General features: G+C 40.8%; 1 protein-coding gene across 1 annotated transcript in view; it reads right to left on the bottom strand.

Annotated features, from left to right (window-relative positions):
* The window catches only part of PITPNC1 (phosphatidylinositol transfer protein cytoplasmic 1), a 250,262-nt gene extending 235,942 nt beyond the window's left edge, over positions 1-14,320 (bottom strand). The window contains exon 1 of the mRNA XM_075014752.1: positions 13,586-14,320. Within this exon, the coding sequence (XP_074870853.1) occupies positions 13,586-13,633 (48 nt within the window). The 5' untranslated portion in view covers positions 13,634-14,320. The remainder of the gene's footprint in view (positions 1-13,585) is intronic.
* Between the last annotated feature and the right edge of the window lie 277 nt (positions 14,321-14,597).

Consider the following 14,597-nt stretch of genomic DNA (forward strand, 5'->3'; position numbering starts at 1 on the left):
TTCACCATGATTGGCATTTGTAGCCAAATGAAAGGGGCTGTATTCTACTCTCCATAAGTGAAGGCTTACAGTGCTGCAAATTAGATGAGACTATAGCTAATGTGTCTCAACAAAGTGTACAGCAGGGAAACAGTTTCACAGCTTTGGGGCAATAACTGATATAGAATTCCTAAGTGCACAGCGAAGGGGTCATCCACTCACGGCAATAACTGATATAGAATTCCTAAGTGCACAGCGAAGGGGTTATCCACTCACAGCAAAACTGCAACAGATGATGCATTCTGCTCTGTAAGAATTTTTCCTTTAATGTAAGAAGATGTTCAACGTAAAGATCAAGGTGGCAAATGTTACAAACTCTATTGCTGGTCACCATGAATGCTGCTGAGTTATGTGTGAACCAGGAAAGAAGACGCGTAATGGGGGAGAGAAATTGCAAACAATAGCTTACTGGTTTTTATTTGTTTTTTTACTGACAGTTAACAAATGAATTTTTCTTTTCCATACACAAGGATGTAAAGACGCAGTTCATGCCTTGTCTAAAAGTATGGAATATAACTGAATAGCCAGGCTGCATATTCAGATCAACTACTCCCTTGCCAACAGTATATTAGTGCTATTATATTATTAGTAAATCCCTGATGATTTACAACCCATCCTGGACAATGAGACCCCCAATTTCACAGGCCTTGGGAGGCAGACCAGTCCTTGCCCACAGACAACCTGCCAACCTGAAGCAAATCCTAACCAGCAACTATACACCGCACCAAAGTCACTCCAACTCAGGGACCCATCCATGCAACAAACCTCGTTGCCGGCTCTGCCCACATATCTACACCAGCAACACCATTACAGGACCTAACCAGATCAGCCACACCATCGTGGGTTCATTCAGCTGCACATCTACCAATATAATTTATGCCATCATGTGCCAGCAATGCCCCTCTGCTATATACATCGGACAAACTGGACAGTCTCTACGTAAAAGAATAAACGCACACAAATCAGATATCAGAAATGGCAATATCCAAAAACCCGTAGGAGAGCATTTCAATCTCCCAGGCCACACAGTAGCAGACTTAAAAGTAGCTATCTTACAGCAAAGAAATTTCAGGACCAGACTCCAAAGAGAAATTTCTGAGCTACAATTCATCTGCAAATTCGACACCCTCAGCTCTGGCTTAAACAAAGACTGCGAATGGCTGGCTAAATACAGAAGCGGCTTTCCCTCCCTTGGTGTTCACACCTCCAGATCAATTGCTGGTAGTAAGCCTCACCCTTGCTGACTGAGCTAACCTTGTTATCCCCACCCTTGCCCTGGCTTATTTATACCTGGCCCTGCAGATTTCCAAGACCAGCATCTGATGAAGTGAGTCTGTGCTCACGAAAGCTCATGCTCAAAACTTTTCTGTTAGTCTATAAGGTGCACAGGACCCTTCGTTGCTGTTATAATTCAGGAGGGGTAACAATGTTTGATGGGGGGCTCTCTAAGATTCTGGTGTGTGGTCAAGGGTCTCACTTATCCCACCCACCTCTGCTCTAGATGGTGCTCACTTCTGCTGTGCATGTAGGGGACTGGACTCGATGACCAGTGTTCCCTGTAAACTGAACGCTTCGGCAGCCACCCACGAGAGATTAAGATACCACCCACCTGACTAACAGAGCACCCACTGCCAGCAACATGTGTTTCTACTGGTGATGAACAACTACACCTGCCTTTGCGCACATAACAAAATTTATTCCGCTCATGGATGAAAAAAATTAGTACCAGAGAGGAAGCCGTGCTAGTCTAGAATCTTCTCTGGAAATACCATCACTGGACCTAACCAGGTTACTCACAGAATCACGGGCACTTTCTCATGCTCCTCTACTAACATCATATATGCCATCATGAACCAACAATGCCCAGATGCTTTGTATGTTGGACAGACTTCTAACTCCCTTAGACAAAGGGTCAATGGGCACAAAACATACATCAAAACACTCCAGATCCACAAACCAGTTAGTCAACATTTTAATGGAATGGGGCATTCTGTCAATGACCTCAAGGTATGTGTGTTACTGAAGAAGAATTATCGCACCGTTCTGGAAAGGGAAGCAGCCGAGCTGGCTTTTATATTCAAATTTGGCACATTAATACATGGTTTAAATCGTGATGGGAACTTTCTGAGTCACTATAGGGGCTCATCTGCATACTTGGCTCAATCTAATTCTTGACCTTCCCCCCCATCCCTCCACTCTCTGATTTGCTCACCTTGATTATCTTCTTCTGATTTGTCCTCCTTGCTTACTGTTTTTGGTTCCTCTGTGCCTTAAATATTGAATCTGTTCTGGTCTGGCTATGGTCTGAAGAAGTGGGTCTGTCCCACGAAAGCTCCCCCAATAAACTATTTTGCTAGTCTTTAAAGTGCTACTTGACCGCTTTTTGTTTTGAAAAAAAATTAGAGTATGCACTGTTGATGACCTCTCGAGGTCCCTTCCAGGTTTAGTATCTCATGATTTTATGATCTAGGCAGAACATTTTGTCAAGGGGAAGACCATTCCTAACAAATATTATCTGTATTAAAACTTGCTAGACCAGCTTGGATGCATGCCCTCACACAGGCTGAGGTGCAAATTTTCAAACATAACTATCTCAGTTTGTGACATGGTGGTGCTCACAGCTACAAACAGATCCCTTGGGAGGCCAGCACCCTAGTCCCCTAGATCAGTCCAGACACTAGGTATGGTTAGAGGAGGAGGGATTTAGGGAGCATGACTGGGTTTGGAAGGACAAAAGGAATCACTCGTAACTCTATGGAATCTGAGGAACTAACGGGGGTATTTAGTTTAACAGCTGGGGAAGCCAGGGTAGAAAGCAAGAAATATAAAAGGCTGGGTGTAATCAACATGCACTTCACTTCACATGTGTAAATACCCTTTAATAATACTAAAGGAAAGTAGGAAAAATATTATGCAGATGGAAACCAGAGGAATGTTTCAACCTTGGATATGGACAACAGAAAACAAACTGTCTTGTGGGCTACACATTGAACCCTGATAGGCTGCACGCCCACGATCCACAGGTTACCTACTGTTGGGCTAAGGGGAAAACACTGAAGTTAAGGTACTCAGAATAAGAGGCTACTTGTATAGGCCTTAATCTCTCTGTGCCTTAGTTTCCCTACCTATAAATCTAATAAATACTGACCTACCTGACAGAGCTCTTGAGAACCCATCATTTGTAAAGTGCTCTAGAGCTCTCTGGATAAAAGGTACAGTAAGTGGAAAGTATGAATTTGCAGCTGTTCCTGTATAAGCAATCCAGAGTTGGGATTTAAATTCTCTTAAACAAAATCTTCAAATAAAAAATGTAACAGGATTTCAACATTGACGGAAATACTCATTGTTCTCTGTTACTCACAATTGTATGCATACAGACAGAGCTGCTTGATTAACATCTAATCTTTGCCGCTGACGATTTCTTATTAACAATACATTTTTCAATTAATCAGCATAGGCTCTTCCAATAACACTCATTTTCTTTTACAGTATTTTGCTGAAGTGTGAGAGTTTGATCATCTATTTGTAGAAGAGTTCAGTTCAGATAAGCCATCTGTACCATATTGTTCTACTTCTGCCCAGTTCTGTAGGTAGTTTGAGTGAAGGTGGCATAGAGGGGACAAGTACAAAGCAAGCCAGTCATTCTCTTCCCCCTTTAAAACATATCCTTCCTGGCTTCCAATCATTTCTTCTAACTACTAAACTATAAATAAAAATAAAACAAAAACATCTACAGTTATTACTAGAAGTCAATTTATTTCTGGCTCTTTCCAGGACCTACATAGTAGTAGCTTCACATACTTTAGCTGTTATATGGTTACAACTGTTCTCCCTAGCCTGTAATCATCAAGGTCGATCTGAGGTCATGTTCTTATGAAGGACTTATGATGTAAGCAGATATGACTGACTGTCCAAGAGATATCAAATCAGATCTGCTTGTCCAAATGACTCTCTTCTAATTCTTTCCTTTGGACAGTAAAAAAGATGTGCAATGCAGAGGCCAGGAGAGTTTGTGCTAATTAATGAATTCATGTCTGCCCAGCACATCAGTGCTTCAGTAGATTAATTTGCAGGAAGAAGATAAAGATCATTAGCAAGGTTCTGTTGAGCAAGGATGATGAACATTTTTTTTCTGTTTCCCATTTCAATTTAAAAGGTGCTGCAAGATCCTTGGAGGAAGTCACAGTAAGATGACCGAAGCATGATAGTCTTTCCATAGCTAGGGCTTCAGTCAGGTTTCATTATAAGTTTTGATTTCTGCCCCCCATAACTTGGCCTACAAACTGCCAGTTTTACTGTATAAGGATAAGAATAATTCTTCTATAAAGTCTGCAGAATTTGGTCAGACTGTTTTTGAGTTACAGGTTATTAAAAATGAACAATCTGAAACTCTGACATATAGCTAATGTTTATTTGTGCTCCTCTTGCTTACAAACAACTTGTTGCTACCCATTGAAATGTTCTACTGAATTACATCTTATTGAAAACATGTACATAGGTTATATCTGAATAATAAACTAAACAATTATTGATTATTTTATTAGTAATTATTACAGTATTGCCCCCTGGTGGCAAATAGTTTAGAGAAAAAAACTGTCCTTGTATAGTTCATCACCATAACTGAGATTTTCCTGTTGATCATGTAAGGAAGTGGTTTTGGCACTGCATTCCCAATCCAGCAAATAATTAAGCACATGCATAAGTACTGTCAGTTAATTCTCTGTGCGTACAAATACCCTTCCAAATAGTTTCAGACATCCTTAAATATCTCCAGCTACCTTGCTAAAAAACTGCCCTTTGTACAAAGAACAATCAACAGGATAGGAAATCTCTTCAGGATTAGATTTCCACAAGTACCTTAGAATGCAAATATAGGTTGCCAGCGTATAAAAGTGGTTGTTCAACTGTTTATACGTAAATAATCCATATCTGGGGGGAAAAAAACCCCTAACACTTGATGTCAGGGAACAAGACATACTTTTCATGAGTACTCCCATGTGAATGCTCTAAAATCCTGATTCATTAAAATTCTGAAAAAGTAATTATCTTTAAATAAAGTTCAGTCTGTATTTGACAATGTTTTGCCAGTCACTGCTTGTTTTGTATTTGCAACCATACGCCTGCTCCTATATACTTTCTACATCTACACAGTGATTTGGTTTTGAAACAACATATGCAATTTGCACTAAACAAATTGAGTAAATTATTTTGAAATACCTTATTCTGAACTTGGTGCCATCTGAACAGCACCAAATGTTGGAGTAAGGGGCTATACTGAGCGTTCCATTACTCCTCATACGACGAGGGGTACCTGAATCGGAATAGCGTGCCTGAAACAGTGCTATTTTGGGTGCTGAGACAAGCCATAGCATTGCTATTTCAGGATGCTTTTGTATCCTAAAATAACACCTGATGTGTAGACATAGCCTTACCAGGCCAAATTCAGCTTGGATTCTTTGCAAAGTAAATTGGGAATAGCTACACTGACTTCATTGGAAATGCTCTTAATTGGCACCAGAATAAATAAAAGCAGAATATGTCCTTTTTTTTTCACTGTGTGTTTCTTCAGAATAAGGAGTTTAAGATCTGGTCCTATATACCAACACTAGGGCTATGAGAACTGCTGATAGTCAGCCCATTCCCTGGAAAATACTGAGCACCACTCACATTGTTTTACATGTGGCTTCCAAACGCTGGTGAGCTATGACTTCACATTTTCTCTAATATTTTACTTAATTAATACCTCAGTCTTCTAAACTGGAAGGAAATGGTTGCAGTCTCCCCTTTCCCTGCAGAGCAATCACTCCGCACACAGTTCTCAGGCCCGGTTTGCACAGCAATCACAGTCGATCCCAAATATGTAATTCTAGCCACGCTATTTGCATAGGTAGAACCGACTTTCTTCCCCGGTGTGTATCAGGGATCTTCAGGCTTGTGCAGATGTCCCTTACTCTGTGCATCAGTCTGGAGTACCAGGGTCGACAGTCGAGCCCAGAGAGATCATTTTTGCTGCATCTTCACACGCAAAATCAATCCCCAGTAGACTGATTGTGGTGTGCCGCCCCCCGCCCGCCCCCCCGTAAGTATAAACAGACCATCAGAGAATTACCACTTAGGTGTAATGCTTCAGCTGTTGCCCTTCTGCCTCGCAATTTACAAGTTTACACACACACGAACCCACCATATTGTCCCATTTGCACAACATTTTCAGACAATGGAGTTGGAAGGTATTAAAGTCATGTGATATTTTCTACAAAGCAATAAGGAAAGGATTGTGTTCTATACCTGACCATAAACCTTTCTGAATCTTTTTAATATCTTCAGGCAAAACACTCTTCAACTGTTTACCAAGTTTTCTGAGCAACTTTGGTGCTTTAAAAATTATTTAGGCTCTGTGGTATTTTCTGATATGGTATGATATAAACATTCCTGTTTGTTAAAATGAACACATTAAAATGTAATGGGAAAGAAAATTCAGATCTGGAATGGTTGCCTGGGCTGAGGATTGGAAATATGTTCAACACAATTGCTTCCTGAGACTCTAGTTTCCTTATCTACTACTGAAAAGAAACTACTTTTGCAATTTTCACAATTTAAAAATGCCAGCAGAGAGACCCATTTGGAATTCTTTACGCAGGCACCACAAGATTAGAAACCAGGATGACAGAATTGGTATGTGGCTGGCAGTTGAATTAGGAGGACTAGCCCAGCAGCGTTTATATTTTGGTTAAATTGGCAAAGTCTTGAGTGTAGTTGGGTTTATCCTGGGAAAGTGGTCAACAGGACACTTCCCAGACTATTACTTAGCTAATAAGAGTTTCCAGTGCAATACTTGAAAATGATCCAGACTTGTGGCAACAGAAACAGAGTTCTCGCTGCAATTAAACACCGTGGGTGGCCTGTGGCAGCTGAGTCAGGTTTGTGCTTGAAAACTGCAATGTAGACACTTGGACATAGGGAGGAGTCCAAGCTCTGGGACACTGCGAGGGGGGAGGTCCCAGAATTCAGGCTTCAGCTCAAGCCCAGATGTCTAAACCGCAGTTTCACAGCCCCACAATCTGAACTAGCTGATATAGGTCAGCCATGGATGTCTAACTGGAGTATGGACATATCCTGTAATGATTTCCCTGTAACATTTAGCAACAGCTTTGAAGGTGCAGGAGGAGGAGGGCATGGAGCAGAGCATCCTAGCAAGAGCTCAAGAAAGAACTGAGATTTGTAGTATAAGGAGAAAATGTGCAAAGATTTACTTCTTTCTCCTGTACTTCACCTTGTATCCTTGCAAAAAAGCCAGGAACAATCGTCCTGTTAGGGCAAAATATATGTTTGATAATGTTTCAAGGAATTAATTCTGCAGAGGTACAGAAAAATCTTTCACTGATATTGCTGTGTGTTTTCATTGCATAAGGATGAATTTCAACTGGCTTTAAACCTGAGTATCTTCAATGGCATCAGCATGAAACTAGCTGTCCTTAATAGACCAATTGGAACAGTTATGGAGAAGATACTACATGGGAATCAACTTACATCAATGGCAGAACCCTTCCAGAATACGTGTCTTCATAAGGACCTAGATACGGGACAGTATGAGCCTTGGTTGTTGGCTCAGAATCCAAAATAAAATTTCAGGGGATAACTCTTAGATTCAAAAACTTGATGAAACTGCTGTTCACTCCAATGGAAGATTTGCCTTTGAAAGGGCAAAAGTTGGCCCCAGCACACCTTAATGAGATGAAAAAGGTCTAAACCTGAAATTAGCACTGCCCTGTCATTTTGAGATCTCAATCTTCCAGTTTAAATAAGTTTCTCCTTAACAAACAAGACATCCTGTGGCATCTTATAGACTAACAGATTTATTGGAGCATAAGCTTTTGTGGGCAAAGGCCCACTTCATCAGATGCATCAGTGGGTGGATGCATACCTGGCCTTTGCCCATGAAAGCATATCCTCCAATAGATCTGTTTGTCTATGAGGTTCCACAGGCTCTCTCACTGTTTTTGCAGATACAGACTAACACGGCTACCCTACTGATGCTAGTTTCCCTTGAAAGACTTATTCATCAAAGGAGTATTGCAATAACTGCTATATTTGTGTGTGCAGATTTTACTTCTGCACAAAGCAGGTCAACATTTAACTACAGGTTGAACCTCTCTAATCCAGAACACTCTCATCTCTCAAACTCTGTAATCAGGCATGGTTTTAGTTAACCACACGACCACTTACCATGAGTATGCCCAAGTTTCCCATGGCCCCATAAAGTTTGTTTACAGCCACCAGTCCTGGCTGTTGGTGTTCTGTGCTGTTATTTAGCTGTCATTTACCCCCTAAACATCTAAGAGCTCAGTAAGCAGTGCAAGTGTTGGTAATATGCAAGAAAACAGACCTCCCATTGTCTGGCAAATTCTCTTGCCTGACACTGGTCAGGTTCTGAGGGTGCCAGATGAGAGAGGTTTAACCTGTACTTAATTTAAACACAGAACTCCATTTTCACACACAAATTCCTATTCATTTGTACGAACAAAATTATGCACACAAACGTAGAAGCTCGTTTTGAATAAAATGGCTTATGCTGTCTGACTAAACCCTTGCCCTTAATTTACCTATCATGGATAGGTATGCCAATGCTTGCTATTGCTGCTGCTTCCGCTGGAGCCACCGGGGCTGGAGGAGCTGCCGTTGCAGTTGGGTCCGGAGGAGCCACCACCATGGCTGGGGCTGGAAGAGTAGCTGGGGCCACTGGGACCAGAGGAGCTGCCACCGCAGCTGGAGCCAGAGGTAGAGCGGGTGTGCAGGCAGGCTGCACTCACTCAGGAGGAGCTGCATTTAAAGGCTCCGTGAGCCACATGCAGCTCCAGAGCCAAACTGCCATAATGCAGTGTCCCATTCACCACGTGTGGCGACCGGCAACTGTACTGGACGCTGCAGATGTATAAAGTACATAGGCTCATAGCCAGAAGTGTCAGATGGGGATCAGAATAGTTCAGTAAGGTTCTCAGTAAGGAGAGTGGCACAAAGCCCTATCAAAAAAAGCTTAGAGGGGTAGCCATGTTAGTCTGTAGCGTCACACTTAACTAACACTCCTGTAGCACCTTAAAGATGAACAAAATTTATTTATTAGATACAGTAAACTCTTTCATATCCAGTACTCTATAATCTCAAATAACTGGCGTTTTAACCATAAGTAAATTTTAGGTACATTTTCCATAACTACACTACAGTGAAAGCAAATACAAATACAGCAAATACAGTGTAAGTTTACAGTGTACAATACTACTGTTGTTGATAAAGTACTCAGCATACATTTTTGTTTGTTTCTTAATATGTAATCTTATTTTTCTTTAGTGTTATGCATTGCTGGGTATACCTCTCTATTATCCAGAATATTTGAATATCTGGCAACCTGGAGCTGAGGCTCCCGGATCTGCAAGTTTACTGTAATGAGCTTTCTACAAAAGCTCATTGCCTAATACATAAATTTGTTTGTCTTTAAGGTGCTACAGGACAACTTGTTATTTGTGAAACTACCAAGACACTCCACTGTGCACACATCTCCTAGGGAGAGGATAGGAGAATGCACACATGCACCAGTCGCATTGCTCAGTACAGTACAGGATCCTACTCAGACACTAGAGTGATGAGAGAAGCAAAAGAAACTCTACAGAACAGAAAAGAAAACCAAGCTCCTCTGTAAGATAGAAATGGTGCATTTTTCAACCACAGATTGAATCTCTCTAGTCCAGCACACTCTGTTCCACCATGATTTTAGTGAGACAGGCGACCACTTATCATGAGTGTGGTCAAGTTTCCCATGGTTCCATAAAGTTTGTTTACAGCGACAGGTCCTGGTTTAGCGTTCTGTGCTGCTATTTAGCTCTAACGTACCCTAAATGTCTTCTAAAATCCTGGTGAGCAGTGGAAGTGTTGGTAATGCTGCTAAATAATATTGGCTTCCCCGGTTTGGGCAAGTTCTCTGGTTTCATACCAGCTAAATCGCAAGGGTACCAGACTTGAAAGATTCAACCTGTAATTACTAATCTCCTAATTCTGCAAGGTGCTGCACGCCCTCAATCCCTATTGAAGACCACAGGATCTGAGGATACAAAACATCTTGCAGTTAGATATCTCAGAGCTTTCAGAATCTTTTTTAGCTCTTGGAAGATAAGCATCCCTCTCCACCATGCATCAGTTTGGAAGTAGACAAACTGTCAGTAATGCATATAGACAATGGTTATATTAAGTATGTGTATAACTAAGCTCTTGTTTCTGGTATTTCCATATAAGGAGAGATTAAAAGAAGGACTATTCAGGTTGGAAAAGAGAGGACTGAGAATAAGGGTAGGATTTGATAGCCGTCATAACTGGTGTGGAGAAAGTGAATAAGGAAGTGTTATTTATTCTTCACGTAACACAAGAACCAGGGGTTTACACAATGAAATTAATAGGCAGCAGGCTTAAAACAAGCATAAGGAAATATTTCTTCACACGAGGTACAGTCAATCTGTAGAACTCATTTCCAGCCGATGTTGTCAAGGCCAAAACTATAACTGAATTAGAAAAACTTGTGGTGAACAGGCCATGATGCTATAAGATGTTCAGGGATGTAACCCCATGCGCTAGCATCCATAAACTTCTGACTGTTAGAAGCGGGCACTGGACGACAGGAGATGTATCACTCAATAAATTACTCTGTTGTATTATGGAGATACACATCTCATAGAACTGGAAGGGACCTCTGGAGGTCAAGTCCAGTCCCCTGACCTCTGGGCAGGACCAAGCATCACCCCCCTTTTTCTTTTTTTAAATCAGTTTGCCCCAGATCCTTAAATGGCCCCCTCAGGGTTTGAGCTCACAACCGTGGGTTTAGCAGGCCAGTGCTCAAATCACGTGTTCACTCCCTCTGAAGCACTGGTACTGGCCATTGATGGAAGAAGGGGTATTGCACCAGACAGACTGTTGGTCTGATCGAATATGGCCTTCTTGGGTTCTTATAAAGTATTAACACTGTCAAGAGACAGTTAGAAATGTGGTAAACAAGTGTATTAAAGTGAGAGAATTATTTGGGAATCCCTCTATATTTTTTTAGTGTCTAAGTGACATCACAGGAACTCAAAATATCATTGATGGTTAATTTCACAAATTTACTTTAGTTCATTATGTAGTTAACTAGCAAAATATTATACATCATACCCATCTCCTCTCTCCTTCACTGACATCGCTCAGCTGTGGTTCTTACATGAAATAATGGATGACTTAACACTGGAGAACAATCTGCAGCAAAAGTGAATACCCTGATTAATTCAGAACATCATATACAGGACAATAGATTTTCAACCTAATCTTGCTCACCTGAGTCTCCTGGAACAGAATTCGACCCATCCTATTTTAATTAAATCATTTATTTATATTACCACAATGCCCAAGAGCCTTAGTTACAGACCAGCGCCTCAATGTGGTATGTGCTACATAAACTTTATCGGGCCGGGGGGGTTGATTCTCTCTCCACCCTACAAAGCTCTGTAACACTAATTTTTAAGAGGAAAAGGAATTTGTTTCCTTTCTGAACACATAACATACTGGTATTAATTCACTGTGATAGTATGAAGGCAGCTTCAGTTCAAAGAATTTTGACTTTGACAAACTGCTGCTTCAAATAAAACAATAAATTGAACAAGTTAAGAGCTACAGTTCAACATGACATCTTATTCTATTTCTTCTTTGAAACACTTGATGCAGTTGACACACATATGGGCAGACGAATATATATGGCTTTCTTAGGAGCTCAAGATCTTGGGCCACTGACTTCTAGGGGCACAGGACTGGACTCTTATGATGAAACCAAACCAGTAATTCAGCAAAATACTACTTTAATTGGCCAATTATGTAGATCCATACGACTATTCCCAAGGGACTGTATACAGATGTGTGTGCTTACTGACATGATAACAGGGACCACCCCAATGGTATGCATGGAGGAAAAAAGTTATCTAAAATGGGTAGCAAAATATTCCTCTGAAAATAATAATATAAATAAATAACATAATGGACACTCAGACCTGCAAAGTAAACGTATTTTGTGGCTATCTTTCATATTTTAGCAAGGAATGCTTACAATCAGTAGCTTCTGGGAACTCTTAGTATGTAATAAATATTTAGCAGTCAACCATTGCATTCAAATGCCACAGAGGTATTATCATCAATGGCTAAATCCTACATCTCTAGGCTACCCCAGGCTTCCCCTGATTGCAGCGGGAGTTTGTAGAGTGCAAGATACACAGGACTACCAATGTGTTACTTTACAGTGCGTAAATACCAGAACACAAACATTACAATATCATTGAAGTCCAGCAGACTTCCAAATATGTACAGACAGTGCAATGCTATATTTAAACTATGCGATCCAAATTAACCACAATAAAAGTATTAGTATTCCTGTTGCCTTTATACCTATTTCTGCACCAAGGAGAGAGGGGGGATGGGTAAAGGAAAGCTGACAGGAAAAGAAATGTATTCAAAGCGCCCCCCTGTGGCCCAGAAAGGACTTAGAAACCAAATGATCTTCCGCATTGATGAAGGTAAAAGTAGTAAAAGAAACTTTCCAGAGCGTGGCTGTTTGCAAAAGAAATATGTGATGCACAATCAGGTTTTGATTGACCTGAAGAAGCACTGTCAAATGCCTGTTAGTAAAGGGACTGTTGTTTGTCATACTTTCCAAACAGTATCTCCTCTCTTTTCTAGTGTCCACCCAGCAACTTGAATAACAAAACAGCATCTAATCCTTGTATTTGTGTGTGGCACTGTGCAACAGAAATCTGCATCACTATCACACTCACATAGGTATGCATCAGCAGGCCTTTAGCTGTCCAACTATCTACTACACTTACAAACATACACTCACAATATATGTACCTATGTGTGTATAAACAATGTATTACATACACATATTTTAGTATGCATACTTTGCCATAAACGTGTATGGTACTTTGCAAGAAAATAAAAATACAGTGTCCATGACCCAGAGAGTTTAGTCTGACAGACAGAAAGCAACGTGACTTTAAAATACTTTTTTCAATACTAACTGCTAGCTTATTGATTAGTAATTTTATCAGTGAGCTACATGTTGGTAATTGTGAAGTTTAAGGCCATTTTGATTAATAAGGATGTAAAGGGCATCCTGAAGTCTAAACAAGGAAGGTTTGCATGCATTTGGAAGTTGGGTTTATTGGACAAAGGCTTTATCAGATTCTAGATCTCAACACACATCAGCCCTTTCAAAAAGTTTAATTTCTAAATTATTTTAACCAATACTTTGATGTCAGTGAATTTGCTCAACTTATTTTCGCTTACACAAAATCTCCTTATTTTGCAATGGAAATGTGTTTTCCAAACCAATCACAGGAGGAAAAAGTTCATTCTATAAAGAAAAATGATTTAGTAAAATAAACACTGAATAACTAATATTTTTCTAACTTCCCTTTGAGCCATCATTTGGGGTCTGGTAGTGTGGGACAAATAACACAATATAAGTATTATGAGTGAATACACCTACCTCTTCAACTGTCAAAGGCATACAGATCCGGTACTCCTTCAAGAGCATATTTCTGCTGCCTTAATGCAAACCAGCAAATCTTGAGAAGAGCGGTTATTTCTGCACTCTGATCACGGCAAAAGCAAAACCACAGAAAAATGAATCAAACCCCTTGTCGTATGTGCACTTCACAATGTGTTCAAAAGAATCCAACGCTATCATCCAGAAGGGATGACCCAGCAAGAAGAAAAACCAGTACAACTGATCCTTTCTTCCAATTCTTCCTCCTTCAAACTGAGATCATGTGCATTTCACACACATACATACACACAAAGAAGTCTCAAACATCAAATATGATCTTTAGAGTCAAAGACATCCACTGGAAACGTATTAAAATGATAGTTCCTTTTCAGCTATATCAAGACATGCCTGGAGCAATCAAAAATAAAAAAACCCAAAAAACAAAACAAAAAAAAATTAAAAAACCCCAAATAGTCTAAAATAGTAATGTCACCAGCAGCAGCACATTGGAGCAGCACAGCACCAAGGATGAGATGCTTACTTCTAAGACAAAGGCTTTATAACGTTTCCTTTCCAGGCTGATAAACAAGGCTCCCTCTTCCTCTCCGAATACAGCTGCTATTATGCATGCAGCGGTTCTGCACTGTGGTGGAGAGATTGGACCTGCCGCCTGATGTTACCTCCCCCCCCCACACCTTTGATCCTTCCCCAGGCTTGGGTTTCCCCCGCCACAGCTCTGTGTGCGTGAGTTGTAGCTGGCAGAACTGAGAAGTCTCTGCAGCAGCAGCAGCCTTAGCTCCGGTCTGAGTGTGTCTGACATCAGCAGCCACAGCAGGAAGGATGGCCCCATCCGGCCAATGGGGAAATGGCACAGCAAAGAATGTGGAGGATTTAAACAAAACAGCATGTCTCTCCTTGAGGGCCAGCAGCCAGCAAGCGAAGTGAAGGAGGCAAATAGACAACAAAGAGAAATGAAATTGGCGGGGCACAGTAGGTTCTTTTTTATTGAAGA

This window comes from Carettochelys insculpta, chromosome 20 (genome assembly GCF_033958435.1).
Source record: "Carettochelys insculpta isolate YL-2023 chromosome 20, ASM3395843v1, whole genome shotgun sequence".
Lineage (NCBI taxonomy): Eukaryota > Metazoa > Chordata > Testudines > Carettochelyidae > Carettochelys > Carettochelys insculpta.